Source organism: Aquarana catesbeiana, linkage group LG02, assembly GCF_042186555.1.
Source record: "Aquarana catesbeiana isolate 2022-GZ linkage group LG02, ASM4218655v1, whole genome shotgun sequence".
Classification (NCBI taxonomy): Eukaryota; Metazoa; Chordata; class Amphibia; order Anura; family Ranidae; genus Aquarana; species Aquarana catesbeiana.
This window is the reverse complement of record NC_133325.1, coordinates 95,371,395-95,389,302: the sequence shown is the minus strand read 5'-3', so window position 1 is coordinate 95,389,302 and position 17,908 is coordinate 95,371,395. Positions and strand designations below refer to the sequence as shown.

At 44.0% G+C, this 17,908-nt stretch overlaps 1 protein-coding gene across 2 annotated transcripts in view; it reads right to left on the bottom strand.

Moving 5' to 3' along the window:
* Window positions 1-16,737, bottom strand: part of FAM124A (family with sequence similarity 124 member A) — a 109,872-nt gene extending 93,135 nt beyond the window's left edge. Inside the window, exon 1 of one of the 2 annotated variants that reach the window (XM_073613236.1) lies at window positions 16,473-16,737. In XM_073613236.1, the coding sequence (XP_073469337.1) occupies window positions 16,473-16,506 (34 nt within the window). In that variant the 5' untranslated portion in view covers window positions 16,507-16,737. The remainder of the gene's footprint in view (window positions 1-16,472) is intronic. The other variant, XM_073613235.1, reaches the window with a different exon arrangement.
* Window positions 16,738-17,908: the final 1,171 nt, after the last annotated feature.

Below are 17,908 nucleotides of genomic sequence, written 5' to 3'. Positions count from 1 at the left end.
TAAAGCTTACCTGTAGGTATAATGAATATCTCCTAAACATGCACCGTTTAGGAGATATTATTGCGAACAGCAGCCAGTGACATCACCGTCGCATGTGCTCTGAAGGAGCGGCATACCATGCCATTTCTTCAGAGCTGTGTGCCATGGCCGAGACTCCCGTGTGCATGCCCGGGAGTGACGTCATCGCGGCTTGGCCAGTCAAACGCCCGGAGTGACTGAACCCGAATGGAAGACCAGGTGAAGATGGAAGCCTCTGCAGTGGTGACAGCGCGCCACTGGAGGACTTTGTTTAAAGGTCTGTTTAAATGCTGTGCATACTAGCACATTATAATATTGCCTTGCAGGTGGAAGCTTTTTTATTTTTTTTATTTTTTACAGAGTTTACTACTGCTTTAATATGCTCCTCCGCCCTCCACTCTGAGTTGAGCGGAACTCAGACAAGGACAGAGAGATTGGAGCATGCAGCTCCAGCTTTCCATCCTCAGTGCTGTGTGCTCTATCTGTCACAGCCCAAGAACAGATAATTGTTATCTGCTCCATTTTTTATGTTTAGAAGAGTGGTACAAGCACTGTGCTTGTACCATGCTTTGTTACCCCCCCCCAATATGTTCATGTTTAGGAAGTGTTAAACACTACTAGAAATCCTTATTATTAATTTGAATACAATTCACAGTTAAAACGGAACTTCACCCTAAAGGGGAAGGTCCACTTTAGGCCTCCTTACTTCCCTTCTATTATTGCCACTTTTTTTGGGGGGGCAGGTACCCCCTGCCACACCCTGGGGCAATCAAACGGAAGTTCTTCCCCGCCCCCAACAGGTCCCCAGAAAGCTGCGGGACCATTCACAAAGCGCAGCACAGCTCCCGCATACCCAGTGGGCAGCCGGCTAAGAAGCCGCAAGGAATCACAGCCGGCTGCCCATAGTAAACGTACTGGCGCCGGGGTCCTAAAGACTGGTGAAGAAGTGGTTTGGATAAGCACAGCGCTGGAGCCCTGGACAGGTGAATGTCCTTTTAATAAAAGTCTACAGTATTTGTAGTTGCTAACTTTACATTTTTTATCAAGAAGGCTGAAGAACCGCTTTGTGTAAAAAAGGATATTTGATCCCGTTGTCTCTGATCTTCCCCTTCTTCCACTGTCCCCAATTATCTCCTCATAAGACAGTGCCTTTCTAGTCACGCTGCACATGCTCAGTTTGGTGTGTATTGCTAGAGAGTTTTTTTTTCTCTTGGGAGGGTGCATGTGATCAGCACAGGGCCAATCAGCACTGTCCAGACAGAGGGTCAGGGGTCCTGCAGCCTCATAGGACAGTCAGAGTAGAATAAAAACTCCTCCTACAAGCTTTAACCAGTGCTTGTCCGGACACTGATAGAAGTCACAAGGCTGCTACCCTGTTTCCCCGAAAATAAGACCTAGCGTGATTGTCAGTGATGGCTGCAATATAAGCCCTACCCCCCAAATAAGCCCTACCCTGTTTCCCCGAAAATACAAGGACTTTAACTAGGGCTTATTTGGGGGGTAGGGCTTATATTGCAGCCATCACCGACAATCACGCTAGGTCTTATTTTCGGGTAAACAGGGTATATACTGCTAATGAGAGAAGGTATTTAGCAGTTTATATTTACTAAGATAACTGCAATTCCATGTTCTGTATACTGTGGGAGAGCAGATATAGTGAATGCAGGGTCCTGGGTTTAGTAACACTTTAAGGTGATACAATACCCCACCTTTTTGATTCTGTCTCCCCATTGCTCGCTATTGTCCCACATGTATTTTAGTATACATTTCAAAATAAATATATTTTTAAATGTTTTTCTATGTGGTCATGTAACTGCAAAGCTCTTGCTCCTCTGTATAATGTGGAAGGCAGACAATGGGGCAAAATTACACATAGCAGTGATGTCACCTGCCAGTGTCCATATCTGTCTGCAGTTCCCTCCCACCAGCCATGAGGCTTTGCAGTCACATGACCACATAGAAAAACTTTAAAAAAAATGTATAGAATGTATGTAGGCCTTGGGGATCAGTGGAGAGGCATCATTTAAAACATAGGTGTTCAACCTGTGGCCCCCCAACTGTTGCAGAACTACAAGTCCCATGAGGCAATGCAAGGCTGACAGGTACAAGCATGATTCCCAAAGGCAGAGGCATGATGGGACTTGTAGTTCTTCAACAGCTACTTTTATTTAGAATGATACAAACAAAATTTGTTTAGTTTTTAAAGTGGACCTGAGCTCTAAAAGAATTGCTATCTTTGAAGGAAAAACCTCTAGAAATGTTAAATTGTATCTACAGTTGCAATAAAAAGTATGTGAACCCTTTTGGAATGATATGATTTCTGCACAAATTGGTCATAAAAAATCTGATCTTCATCTAAGTCACAACATTAGACAATAACAGTCTGCTTAAACTAATAACACACAAAGACTTAAATGTTACCATGTTTTTATTGAACACACCATGTAATCATTCACAGTGCAGGTGGAAAAAGTATGTGAACCCCTAGACTAATGAGATCTCCAAGGGCTAATTGGAGTGAGGTGTCAGCCAACTGGAGTCCAATCAATGAGATGAGATTGGAGGGGTTGGTTACAGCTGCCCTGCCCTATAAAAAACACACACCAGTACTGGGTTTGCTTTTCACAAGAAGCATTGCCTGATGTGAATGTTCCCTCGCACAAAAGAGCTCTCAGAAGACCTACGATTAAGAATTGTTGACTTGCATAAACCTGGAAAGGGTTATAAACGTATCTCCAAAAGCCTTGCTGTTCATCAGTCCACGGTAAGACAAATTGTCTATAAATGGAGAAAGTTCAGCACTGCTGCTACTCTCCCTGGGAGTGGGCGTCCTGTAAAGATGACTGCAAGAGCACAGCGCAGACTGCTTAATGAGGTGAAGAAGAATCCTAGAGTGTCAGCTAAAGACTTACAAAAGTCTCTGGCATATGCTAACATCCCTGTGGATTTCCATGGGAGGATACCACAGAGGAAGCCACTGCTGTCCAAGAAAACCATTGCTGCACATTTACAGTTTGCACAAGAGCACCTGGATGTTCCACAGCAGTACCGGCAAAATATTCTGTGGACAGATGAAACCAAAGTTGAGTTGTTTGGAAGAAACACACAACACTATGTGTGGAGAAAAAAGAGGCACAGCACACCAACATCAAAACCTCATCCCAACTGTGAAGTATGGTGGTGGGGGCAACATGGTTTGGGGCTGCTTTGCTGCGTCAGGGCCTGGACAGATTGCTATCATCAAAGGAAAAATGAATTCCCAAGTTTATCAAGACATTTTGCAGGAGAACTTAAGGCCATCTGTCCACCAGCTGAAGCTCAGAACAGAAACAGAAGATGGGTGTTGCAACAGGACAAAGACCCAAAGCATAGAAGTAAATCAACAACAGAATGGCTTAAACAGAAGAAAATACGCCTTCTGGAGTGGCCCAGTCAGAGTCCTGACCTCAACCCGATTGAGATGCTGTGGCATGACCTCAAGAAAGTGATTCACACCAGACATCCCAAGAATATTGCCGAACTGAAACAGTTTTGTAAAGAGGAATGGTCAAGAATTACTCCTGACCGTTGTGCAAGTCTGATCTGCAACTACAGGAAACGTTTGGTTATTGCTGCCAAAGGAGGTTCAACCAGTTATTAAATCCAAGGGTTCACATACTTTTTCCACCTGCACTGTGAATGTTTTTTTTTTTTCACAAGAAATGTGAATGTTTACATGGTGTGTTCAATAAAAAATAAATTAATAAATAAATTATTATTTGTGTGTTATTAGTTTAAGCAGACTGTGATTGTCTATTGTTGTGACTTAGATGAAGATCAGATCATATTTTATGACCAATTTGTGCAGAAATCCATATCATTCCAAAAGGGTTCACATACTTTTTATTGCAACTGTAGACCCGAAAACAAAATGTAATATATTGCAGCTTACCAGTTCTTACACGTGGTGGCTGCATTAGGCTTTTTTCCTATTCATTTTCAGGTGGAAATCCTACAAATACCACACTTCCTATCCTTGTGTGTCTATGTTTTTTTCTCCTTTGTATTTAATTAGGGCAGCCATGGTTGTCACCCAGGCTGGACGTCACACATGCCTTTCTTTCTCCATCTCCATTACAAAGTAGATAGATAGGACTGGTAGTTTACACAATAAAGACGATGATGTTTTTGCTTTCTTTTAAGCTCACAGGAAGTGACAAGGACGCTGCATTTCTGGCAAAAATCAAGTATTTTCTGTGCTCCCTTAGAGCTTATTTCACAGTAAAATAATATGTAGCACATCTATTCAGTACAGTACATGCACATTTTCCTTCGCTCAACATCGCCGTGGTAGTTCATTAAAAACTACAACCCGACAGCTGCAAAGGTTGTCGGTACTTGTAGTTCACTGATTCACAGGGATTTGTGAATCAATCTCGTGGTCATGTGGGCAGGGCACGGCCACGCTCTCTTTGAATTGTGGCAGCAAGTATGGGGGGAAGATCCCTGGTCCCGCTGCTACAAGGAGGAGGGGGGGGGGATCGGGGGGAGAGGGGTCTGACGCTGAACATGTTACATGTTATACCCTAAATACAACACATGACATATTCAGAAAGGTGAACTTATCCTTTAAAGTGGTTCTAAAGGTAAAATGTTTTTTTTTTTTTTTTTTTTTACTTTAAAGCATTTCTTGCATTAAAGGATATGTAAATGTTCGTTTAAAAAAAAAAAAAAACATGTCATACTTACCTCCTCTTTGCAGTTGGTTTTGCACAGAGTGACCCCAATCCTCCTCTTCTGGGGTCCCTCCGCAGTACTCCTGTCTTCTCCTCTTCTCGAGTGCCCCGTTGGAGAGTCGCTCTCCCTCGGGGGGGCACTCATGCGGGCACACTACCGTGTCCTGCTGCTGCGTCCATTGACACAGACAGCAGCACTCGCCCCGCCCCACAGCTCCCGCATCATTAGATTTGATTCACAGCAGCGGGAGCCAATGGCTGCGCTGCTATCAATATATCCAATCAGGACCCGAGATACCGTCTGGAGTTGGTGTACTCGTCCCCGTCTCGGTATCAGGTAAGTAAAAGGGGGGCTCTGGGGGGCTACTGCATCACAGGAGGTTTTTCCTCAAGGGTTTACAACCCCTTTAAAGTGTTACTAAACCCAGGACCCTGCATTCACTACTCTGTAGTCTCCCACAGTACACAGAACATGGAAAGGCAGTTATTTTAGTAAATATAAACTGCTAAATACCTTTTCTCATCAGTAGTTAGAGCAGTCTTGTGACTTCTATCAGTGTATGGTTAAAGCGGTTGTCAACCCCACTTTGTTATTTAAATATATATTAAAATATAAAAATTAATATCTCCTAAGCGTGCACCGTTTAAGAGATATTCCCCCTTCATGCAGCCGCTGACATCAGCAGCACGATACGCCAGACCTTCAGAGCTTCTTGCCAGGACTGAGGGCTCCCACGCGCATGCCCGGGACAGTGCCGGAGCCCGCGATCCCAGGAAGAAAGGATGGGAGAAGATGTCAACCCTCTCAGCGATGACCAGGCGCCGCTGAGAGGGCTTTGTTCTAAGGTAAGTGTATTATAATGTGCTAGTATGTGATGCATACTAGCACATTATGTCTTATTTTGTAGGTTTTTTTTTTTTCTTCCTGCGGTTTACAACTTCTTCAAAGCTTTAAGGAGGAGTTTTCATTCTGTACTGACTATCCTATGAGGATGCAGGGCCCATGACCCTCTGTCTGGACAGTGCTGATTGGCCCTGTGCTGATCACATGCACTCCCAAGAAAAAAAAATACTCTCTAGCAATACACATCAAACTGAGCATGTGTAGCTTGTCTCCTAGCTCTGTACTATCAGGAAATATATTGGGTACAATGGAAAAAGGGGAGGATCAAACAGCCTTTTTACACAATGCAGATGATTGACCCCTATATATAACAAGTATATTTATTGGAATGTATCATTATGCCCATACTTCTAGTACCTTGATGTATCCTTTGGTCTACTGAAATACCTATCCTATGTAAACAATCGTTTGTCTTGGAATTTAATATGTAAATTTTCAATAAAAATTATTGAAAAAGAAAAATGTTTTGCCATTTGCTGTGCCCTTCCCACCTCAAATACTTACCAGAGTCCTGTATCAATCCAGCGCTGTGCCCATCTTCTGGTCTTCTCTCCTCACTCTAACAAAATTTGGCTGAGAGCAGCAGGAGTCAGTGTCAGTAAATCCTGTGAGCTGAGAGCAAGGGCTGAGCTGGGCTGTGTGTGTCAATAGGCATGCACAGCCCAGCTCAAGACCGAGCCTGTACATCTGCCTCCATAGCAAGCGCTTGCTTTTGGGGCAGACACAGAAGAAGGGGAGGAGCCAAGATCGCGTAGGACTCCAGAAGAGGAGGTTTGAGTCTGAATATTTCCAATTATGCGCTATAAAAACATATATAAGGGGACATAATGGGTACTGATAACAAGAAGAAGGAGAAGAAAAAAAAATGCCACCTCTAATTTTCTCACATTTCCTACAATATGAAGTTACTAAACAGGTAAAAGACAGCTAAAGTAAAACTCTGGTTTGCCCCCAAAACTGGCACTGGCATTCACCTACAAAACAGCTTTGCTCCCCTGTAGAAACCCTAGGTAACCCCCAAAACCTACGCCTCTTTGTAACTCAGCTAGTGATGCTCCTATGTTCATCTTGCCCAACCCAATCAGCCTTTTCCACCTCACTACTGGCTAGTGAGTAAGGCCTCATGCACACGAGACGCTGTTAAACTCGTGTTCAGAGGCAGCTGGACACTTTTTTCAACTGCCCCTGAACCCATTCAATGTTATCCTATGTGTCCATGTACACAGTCTCGTTTTTTGGCGTTTTTAGGCAGTTGCGTTTAATCTCGTTTTTCGAGAAGCAAAAAAATGGGTTCAGACGCAAACGTTTTCCACGTTTCAGACGCCAAACGTGGCTAAACGCCGGTACCGCGTTTAGCCACGTTTGCGTTTATAAGTGTTTTTTACAACCCGACTTTGGGGCCACATATCTCGGGGCCACTTAGAGCTAGGAACCCCATTTGGTGTGCTAACACAGATGGACTAGCACTATAACATATCCAAATTTGGGGTTCCTAGCACCAAGTGGCCCCGAGATATGGGGCCCCAAATTCGGGTCACAAAATGTCATTCTCTGCTTCAGAAAAGTGCTTGACATTTTGCGACCCGACTTTGGGGCCCCGTATCTCGGAACCCCAAATTTGTTATAGTGCTAGGTCTACTGTGTTAGCACACCAAATTTGGGGTTTCTAGCACCAAGTGGCCCCGAGATATGGGACACAAACGCGGGTAAACGCGGCATGCAAACGCGGCAAAACGGGCGTTTCTAAACGCCGGTTTCAGCCTTTAAAAACATGTGTTCAACAGAGTTTGCACTGGCGTCTTGTGTGCATGAGGCCTTAGGCTTCATATACATGGACGTTTCTCAACCTCTCCTGAACGCTGGAACATCACAGCTAGTAATCCACATTTAAAAACGCGTGCTTAGCAGCGTTCACAAGCCGTGTTTAGCGGCGTTTGTGTTCAGGAGCGTTTACTAAAGATAACCTCAGAAGACCCTCCCAAAGGATTATAAAGCACTAAAAACAAGTATTTATTAACTATTTCAGCCATTCTTCGAGAGAACAGTGTGAGGAGCAGCTGAGAAAGCAGTGTGCTTGTAGCTAGCTGTTATTTTTTGGTTGGTTTGTTAATATGGATCCCATGATGAGCATGTGTGAGGAAATGTGTGAGGAAATGTGAGAGGAAATGTGTGAGGAAATGTGTGAGGAAATGTGTGAGGAAATGTGTGAGGAAATGCTCCTGATATTGCTTTTGCTGAGGCTCCAAAGACGTAGAAAATTGTGTGAGAGGACCAGAGTTCTTCGCTACTGGACACATCCATTGATGGCTCAACGCATGTCCACAGGATACTTTTCTAATATGTATGTTCAGCTTTGTAATTACCCAGAGAAATGTTTTAATTTTACACGCATGTCAACTGCCACCTTTGATGTTCTCTTGTAAAAGGTTAGACCCCGTCTAGTTTGCATGGACACCAACATGAGGAAAAGCGTGCCACCAGAGGAACGTCTGTTGGTGACTCTCAGGTATGTGTATAGATTTATCAATCTCTCTCCCTACATCTCTCTCCTCTCTCTATAATCCTTTTCTCTCTCTCTCAAGCTGGGGTTAGAAGCTCATTGGTTTCTATGCAGAAATGAGCCTGATTTTGCACTTTCCAGGTTTAGTAAAAAGATCCCATTGTGTACTTAAAAGTGGGGTATGCCTGTATATATATCCATCAAGTAATGCAAGTCGTGTATTGTACAGCATAATTGGCTGATGAGGGGAATATCACATGGAATATCAAGCTTGCATACAGTGATAATTGAGTTTTTGGTGTGTTTTTAACATTTTCCAGGCTCAAAAGTAATGAATAAAATGTTTCCCTTTAAAAACGCTACTAGACGAAAACGCGCCTAAACGCGGGTAACCGTGTTTAGCCACGTTTGGCGTTTGAAATGCCTCTAAACACAGCTTCTGAACGCATTTTGTTGGGTTCCAAAAAAAGCCTCTAGACGCAACTGCCTAGAAATGACTATAAACCACCCTGTGTACATGTACTGATAATATAACAGAGGAGAGTTCAGGGAGCAGTTGAAAAAAATGCGCAACTGCTCCTAAACGTCCGTTTACAAGCAGCAGTGTACATGAGGCCTTAGCCATCAAAGTCACTGTTGTTTTTTAACAGGTATCCTCTGTTGCCCATTAAAGAAGCTTGCATCATCATTAAGAACACAATTTCTTCAATTCTTGTGACCAATCTCACACTTATATGAAATTGCACAGGAGCCATTGTGTCAAGTAACACAACCGGGCTAATAGAACATATGTAGAAAATAGACAATGAGCCAAGTAAAGGCAAACAGTAGAGATTTCGAAACCCGAACAAGCACCTTCCCCAAGTGTTACTGATTATTTACACAGAGGTGCTAATTCTACAGAATTGTACTTAAAGAGGAACTTCACCCTCCTGTGTTATTTTTTTAATCCCGTCCTGCCTTGTTTCCTGCGTTACTCTCAAACAAGCTGTAATCTACTGCACGTCGGGTCCCATGCCACCATCTACCCTGCTTATGTCATGCGAAGTCGATGGTCTCTTACAGGTTCCTGCAGCTGGCCTCCTGGCGACATGCAATGGCGCATGCGTAATATGTTCTAGATAGCCTTGAAGCCTTCTGGGACGCACGATGCAAGTATGCCAGGAGGCTTCTGCTAGCTGGGGTAATTCACTCTCGCCTAAGTGAGATGTCCCAGAAGTTGGGGCACCTTTGTAAAAAAAAGATTCAGCAATTGTGTGAAAGGAGGAGGGAAGGAGTACGTTTATGAAAAGTGGGTGAGGAGGGTGAAAGTCTGCTTTCAATGGGAAAGAACTGTGTATAGGTATCACTGATACATGAACAAGCCTTCTACCCAGAAGACAAAAAAAAATTATCTTTGCTTTCAAACTGATATCCTTAAAGTGGAACTTCACCCAAGAGGGTAAGTTCCGCTCCCCCCCCCCCCCCCCCCATTCTTCCTTTACATTTGGCACGTAATTTTTTTGTTGGGGGTGGGTAGCGGGTACCTGATTTTGACAGGTACGCTCCCCCACTTCTAGTCAGATCACCACAGCAATCTGAGCAGAAGTTCGCCCCCCCCCTTTCCCCGCAGCGTTCTGGGCCACATTACAGATCCCAGAAGCCTGTAGGACCAATCACAAAGTGCAGCGCAGAAGCTCATGGATGTTTCAAGCCAGCTGTGAAGCTGCAAGGCTTTACTGGCGGTTTTCCTTAATCAAGATGCTGATGCTTGCACCCGAAGCCTATTGTAGAATTGTATTGTGGCTTGGGTGAGGACAGCGCTGGATCCCTGGACAGGTAAGTGTCCTATATTAAAAGTCAGCAGCTACAGTATTTGTAGCTGCTGACTTTTCATTTTTTTTCGGGAAGATTCTAGCTCTGCTTTCACCAACTTTAAAGGGGTTGTAAAGATGTTTTTTTTTTTTTTTTAAAATAACAAACATGTTATACTTACCTTCACTGTGCAGCTCGTTCTGCACAGAGTGGCCCCGAACCTGGTCTTCTGGGGTCCCTCGGCGGCTGTTTCAGCTCCTCCCCGCAAGCATTTACCACCTTCATGCGAGCTCCCTCGCACGGTGGTGAGTGCTTGCGGGCGCGCTCCCGTGATACAGCCGGCGGCTATAGCCGCTCGCTGTATCACTCGGCCCCGCCCCCCGGCGCGCCGCGTCATCGGATGTGATTGACAGCAGCGCGAGCCAATGGCTGCGCTGCTTTCAATCCATCCACTGCAGCCAATCAGCGACCAGGCTGAGCTGCAATGAAGCTGACGAGGACGAGGAGCGAAGATTCGAGGCGTCAGGTAAGTAAAACGGGGGGGGGCTGGGGCGGCGGTACTGTCAAAAGTTTTTTCACCTTAATGCATAGAATGCATTAAGGTGAAAAAATTTTTACCTTTACAACCCCTTTAACAATTCCCCGAGCTGCCTAGCTTTCAGTATACTGTCTGCTTTCTATTCCAAGCCGCAATCATACAATAATACAACCGAAAGGGATAATCACCATGTAAAGTCACAGTAGCATGACGATGATAATAAACAATCGCTTTTGCATTTTTTGTAATGTATATATATATATTTATTCTATTTTTTTCAAGTCCGGTTCCAAAGCCAGGAACAGGGAAAGCCTTCAATCTCTTCCCGGGTACTCTGTAAAGGGCATGAATCTTCCACACTGACAGAATCCTTTTTACTTTCTTTGAGACTAATAAAAAAAAACTGTAGTCAAAATTACAGGAAAAAAATAAATTCTGAATTACACACTGACCACCAATATAAGGTGGCACTTCCACACTGACCACCATTACAAGGGGGCACTTCCACACTGACCACCAATGTAAGGGATCACTTAAACTGACTACCAATGTGAGGAGGTATACATAGACAGAGCGATGCTGCTCCAGGTCGGTCCACTGCTGCTCAGCCTCCCACACTCTCCTTCAATCAAGGTGCCAGCCCAGCTCCCAGAGCGGCGGATGGCTGCACTCCAGTAATAAAACCACCTTTATTGCAGTAAATTCCAGGAAACACAACACTCACATGCACAGAGATCACAGTGGGGGACAAACTAGCCACCAATATAAGGGGGGCACTTCTACACTGACCACCAATATAAGGGGACACTTCAACACTGACCACCAATATAAGGGGGGCACTTCTACACTGACCATCAATATAAGGGGGCACTTCTACACTGACCACCAATATAAGGAGGCACTTCTACACTGACCACCAATATAAGTGGGGAACTTCTACACTGACCACCAATATAAGGGAGCACTTCTACACTGACCACCAATATAAGGGGGCACTTCTACACTGACCACCAATATAAGGGGGCACTTCTACACTGACCACCAATATAAGGGGGCACTTCTACACTGACCACCAATATAAGGGGGCACTTCTACACTGACCACCAATATAAGGGGGCACTTCTACACTGACTACCAATATAAGGGGGCACTTCTACACTGACCACCAGTATAAGGGGGCACTTCTACACTGACCACCAGTATAAGGGGGCACTTCTACACTGATCACCTGTATAAGGAGGCACTTCTACCCTGACCATCAATATAAGGGGGCACTTCTACACTGACCACCAATATAAGGGGGCACTTCTACACTGACCACCAATGTAAGGGGGCATTTCTACACTGATCATCAATATAAGGGGGCACTTCTCCGCTGACCACCAATATAAAGGGGCACTTCTACCCTGACCACCAATATAAGGGGGCGCATCTACACTGACCACCAATATATGGAGGCACACCTACACTGACCACCAATATAAAGGTCCACTTCCACACTGACCACCATTATAGGGGGCGGGGCACTTCTACACTGAATGGCGATGTAAGGGGGCACTTCTACCCTGACCACCAATATAAAATGGCACTTCTACCCTGACCACCAATATAAGGAGGCACTTCTACACTGACCACCAATGTAAGGGAGCCCGTCTTCCCTGACCATCAATATAAGGGGGCCCTTCTACCCTGACCACCAATATAAGGTGGCACTTCTACACTGACCACCAATGTAAGGGGGCATTTCTACACTGATCACCAATGTAAGGGGGCATTTCTACACTGATCACCAATGTAAGGGGGCATTTCTACACTGATCACCAATGTAAGGGGGCATTTCTAAACTGACCACCAATATAAGGGGGCCCATCTACCCTGACCATCAATATAAGGGGCCCTTCTACCCTGACCACCAATATAAGGGGGCACTTCTACACTGACCACCAATGTAAGGGGGCATTTCTACACTGATCACCAATGTAAGGGGGCATTTCTACACTGATCACCAATGTAAGGGGGCATTTCTAAACTGACCACCAATATAAGGGGGCCCATCTACCCTGACCATCAATATAAGGGGGCCCTTCTACCCTGACCACCAATATAAGGGGGCACTTCTACACTGACCACCAATGTAAGGGGGCATTTCTACACTGACCACCAATATAAGGGGGCACTTCTACCCTGACCACCAATGTAAGGGGGCATTTCTACATGGATCATCAATATAAGGGGGCACTTCTCTGCTGACTACCAATATAAGGGGGCACTTCTACCTCGACCCTCGACCACCAATATAAGAGGGGACTTCTACCCTGACCATAAATGTGGGGCAGTTCTACACTGACCACCAATATATGGAGGCACACCTAAACTGACCACCAATATAAAGGGCCACTTCCAAACTGACCACCAATATAAAGGGGCACACCTACACTGACCACCGATATAAGGGGTAATTTCAACACTGACCACCAATATAAGGGTCCATTTCCACACTGACCACCAATGTAATGAGGGCACTTTCGCACTGACCACCATTATGGGGGGGGGGCACTTCTACCCTGACCACAAAATGTAAGGGGGCATTTCTACACTGATCATCAATAAAAGGGGGCATTTCTCTGCTGACTACCAATATAAGGGGGCACTTCTACCATGACCACCAATATAAGGGGGCATTTCACTGCTGACTACCAATATAAGGGGGCACTTTTACCATGACCATAAATGTAATGGGGCACTTCTACACTGACCACCAATATATGGAGGCACACCTACACTGACCACCAATATAAAGGGCCACTTCCAAACTGACCACCAATATAAGGGGGCACACCTACACTGACCACCAATATAAGGGGGCACACCTACACTGACCACCAATATAAGGGGTCATTTCCACACTTACCACCAATATAAGGGGCCATTTCCACACTGACCACCAATGTAATGGGGGGCACGTTCGCACTGGCCACCATTATAGGGGGGGGGCACGTCTACACTGATTAGTGATGAAAGAGGGCACTTCTACACTGATCCCCAAAATAAGGGGGGACTTCCAAACTGACCACCATTATAAGGGAGCACTTCTACGCTAACCACCAATGTAAGGGGTCATTTCTACACTAACCACCAATGTATAGGATCACTTCTACACTGACCACCTATCTAAGTAGATGCAATTTTTATTGTCTGTGTTTTATTTCTGTTATTATCATTCATTTAATTTCATATCATTCATTTCACTTCTGAATTTTTACAGAAAATTATTTTGATGTATAAAACAAGAGGGTGTTAAAAAATTATATGTCCTGGGGTGTCAAATACGGTACTTATGGCACTTTACTTTTTTTTTTTTTTTTTAAAAAAACCTTTATGTAACTTATTAATGATCCCGCTCACGGTTAAAGTCCGATTTCTGGGCTGCTGAGGTTCGTGCTGGCCGATTCATTTTGAATGGGCTGCCTAACGCAGCCCTTGTTAATGTGTGGAAAAAAAAAAAAGTGTGTGCTTTAGCGCACTGCACTTCTGTGGTTAGATGTGAACCTAGCCTAAACAACTGAAAAACACTTTATTTGTGTAGGCTGCAATCATATCTAGTGTTTGCCAGGTGCACTTTTTTTTGTCATGTTTTTTGTGCTACACACATGGGGGCAACCCATTCATTAGAATAGACTGTCCCACGCGCAACAAAGGAGCTCCTGCATCTTTTTTTAGGCATAGAGCTTTGGTGTGTTTTTTTAACTTAATATTTTAGCGTGTTTGTTGCGTGTTTTGCCATGTGCAAAAAATGCACATTTGCAGGTCGCATTTGGAGTGCCAGATATAAATTGGGTCTGAGATTGCCAGGCCTGTGTGACAATAGTAGAATATTGGCCGAAGGATTGACAGTAGCAGACCTATTCATATTAGTTACAATGTTTCAATCGAGATGTCATCAGGTGTTGATTGTCTGGCTCATACAGTGCAGTATACAATGTAGTTACTACAGTAAGTAGGGTTGCACCGATACCAATATCAGTATGGGTGTCGATATCAAGTATTTGTACAAGTATCGGTACTGGTGCAAATGCACTGATACCTGAAACCGATACTTTCAGGCTCGGTTCTTTGAGCTGTCAGTGGGTCTTCCTTGTTGACAGCTGAAGTGTTAAAGAAGTCCGGAAATTGGAGCTGTCAAAAAAAAAAAAAAAAAACAGCCGGCAATGTTTATTAACAACATTGCTCCGCCAAATAGAAAGAAACATTGTTTCTTTTTTTAATCTTTCTGTTTCTTCATCTGCAGATCAAAGGGATGAACAGATGTTCCTCTGTTTAACCTCTTATAAACCCTTCATTTACTCTAATCAGCCCTTAATTAACTCCCTATTCTCCTCCATTTAATTATTTTCTTGCTTTTTTTTTTTTTTTTTTTTCACGTCTATTTTATAAACAATAGACAATTAAACCTTTTTTTTTGTTTGCTTTGTTAGTGAATATACATATATTAACATATATTTACACATTTCACATTGAAAAAGCGCAAATTTTTTTAAAAAATCTATTTATTTCATTTGTAAATAACTTTTCAATGCTTGGTATCATTGCTGACAGCTGAAGTGAAAACAAAACAGTTGCGGTAGGTTTTCTGTAATTGGTATCGGCGAGTACTAAAAAAAGTATCGGTACTCGTAAAAAAAAAATGGTATCGGTGAAACCCTAACGGTAAGTACATGTTCAGTGTCAGATGCCTCGTTCAAGGGGAGGTGATGAGTTGGTCAGCAGTAACCCCTCAATCACACCTGAAATATTTGTCATGTGTCTCCAGAAGCACAACAATGCTTAACAATAGGATTTACATTTTATTCAATAGGGTCCATTCTATAGGGCCATTTGTTGTACCAAAGATGCACGGGCGCTTCTTTAGGGCAAGATCACATGTTTTTGGCCCCATAGACTCCAATGGGAGTAACTGAAAAATACAGGTAACGGTAACGTGTTTTTCAAGACCAACAATACGTTTCCCCCTCCTAGTAACCTGCTTTCCATTGGCCAAAAAATAAAAAAAGGCTAGGCTTATGCCTGAAAATCTGTGAAAAAGCACATGAAAAAAATAAAACAGCTGCAGAAAAAAAAGAAGAAGACGCTCAGGTGTAAACCGAAAATATAAGACAATCACAGATCTATACTTAGACAAAAAAAGTTTAATAAAAAGGAAGAAGAAAAGCGCAGAGAGGATGGAGCACTGGTCTTTTTCTGCCACTCTTCTAGTTTCTTCTAACTAGAGATATTTTTTTATTACTATTATTTTTACATCCTCTTTGCAATCACCAGACGATATCATCCAGCATATTGTAAATAAATAACTATAAATAAAATAAGAATAAATACATGGTAAATAAATAAAAATAAAAGAAAGAAAGAAATAATAACAAATTAATGAAAAAAAACAAAGAAAGAAAAAAAAAGAGGTGCAAAGGGAATGAAGCATTGGACATTTTCTGCTGACATTACCCTATGTTTCCATCACACAGAAGTAAAAAATTATTACTATATTTATTATTATTATCATCTTTGTAATTACTGAACTATAACACCCAGCATATTGTAAAACACATAACTATAAATTGAATAAAAATAAAGAAAAATAATAATAAAGATAAAAAATAAAAAATAAATAAAATGAATAATAAGTGATTGAAGAAAAAAATACAAATAAAAAAGTTGCAGAAGGGATGGATGGCGCATTGGACTTTTTCTGCACATCATACTAGTCATTTATTATAATTATTACATCGTTTTTGTAATCACTGAATTATAACCTCCAGCATATTGTAAATAAAGAAGTATAAATAAAATGTGGATTTCATCTGATAGAAGAGGACAATTCCAGGGACATGAAGTGAGGAGAGGAGAGGAGAGGTGTGTCCCTGAAATGAGCCCCCATCTGATCCCTACACAGGAGTCCATGTAGAGGGTGATCTCCGTCCTGACTACAGAGGAGATGGAGAGAACACTCACCCCCCGGTCTCCGCTCCCGAGTCCTCGCAGTCATCGTCCGCACTCTTCTTCTCCATGGCCGCCCGGGATCACGGAGCCCCCATGGCCGGCCGGCCGGCTGTGCTGTAGATGTGGCCGGGCTGTCCCGGCTCTCTCCGCCTTCTGACCTTCTCCTGGATGTGACACCCCCTGCACGAGCGGCCCGCCCCCCGATCCTTTGTATGGCCGGAGAATGAGGACACCTAATCCCCCCAACCCCACCCCACCACCGGGCTGGAGGATCGCAGCCTTCTCCTTCTATGAGAGCCGGGAGGATCCGACACACCTACAGGGGGCACCCTCCTACATCACACCCAGTACAAGAGCACCCTCCTACATCACTTACCTCTGACAGCCTGGGAACACCCTCCTACATCACTTACCTCTGACAGCATGGGAACACCCTCCTACATCACTTACCTCTGACAGCATGACAGCACCCTCCTACATCACTTACCTCTGACAGCACCCTCCTACATCACTTACCTCTGACAGCATGGGAACACCCTCCTACATCACTTACCTCTGACAGCCTGGGAACACCCTCCTACATCACTTACCTCTGACAGCATGACAGCACCCTCCTACATCACTTACCTCTGACAGCATGGGAACACCCTCCTACATCACTTACCTCTGACAGCATGAGAACACCCTCCTACATCACTTACCTCTGACAGCACCCTCCTACATCACAAAGTACAAGAGCACCCTCCTACATCACTTACCTCTGACAGCACCCTCCTACATAACTTACCTCTGACAGCACCCTCCTACATCACTTACCTCTGACAGCACCCTCCTACATCACTTACCTCTGACAGCACCCTCCTACATCACTTACCTCTGACAGCATGACAGCACCCTCCTACATCACTTACCTCTGACAGCACCCTCCTATATCACACAGTACAAGAGCACCCTCCTACATCACTTACCTCTGACAGCACCCTCCTACATCACACAGTACAAGAGCACCCTCCTACATCACTTACCTCTGACAGCACCCTCCTACATCACTTACCTTTGACAGCACCCTCCTACATCACTTACCTCTGACAGCATGGGAACACCCTCCTACATCACTTACCTCTGACAGCATGACAGCACCCTCCTACATCACTTACCTCTGACAGCCTGGGAACACCCTCCTACATCACTTACCTCTGACAGCATGACAGCACCCTCCTACATCACTTACCTCTGACAGCATGGGAACACACTCCTACATCACTTACCTCTGACAGCATGAGAACACCCTCCTACATCACTTACCTCTGACAGCACCCTCCTACATCACAAAGTACAAGAGCACCCTCCTACATCACTTACCTCTGACAGCACCCTCCTACATCACTTACCTCTGACAGCACCCTCCTACATCACTTACCTCTGACAGCACCCTCCTACATCACTTA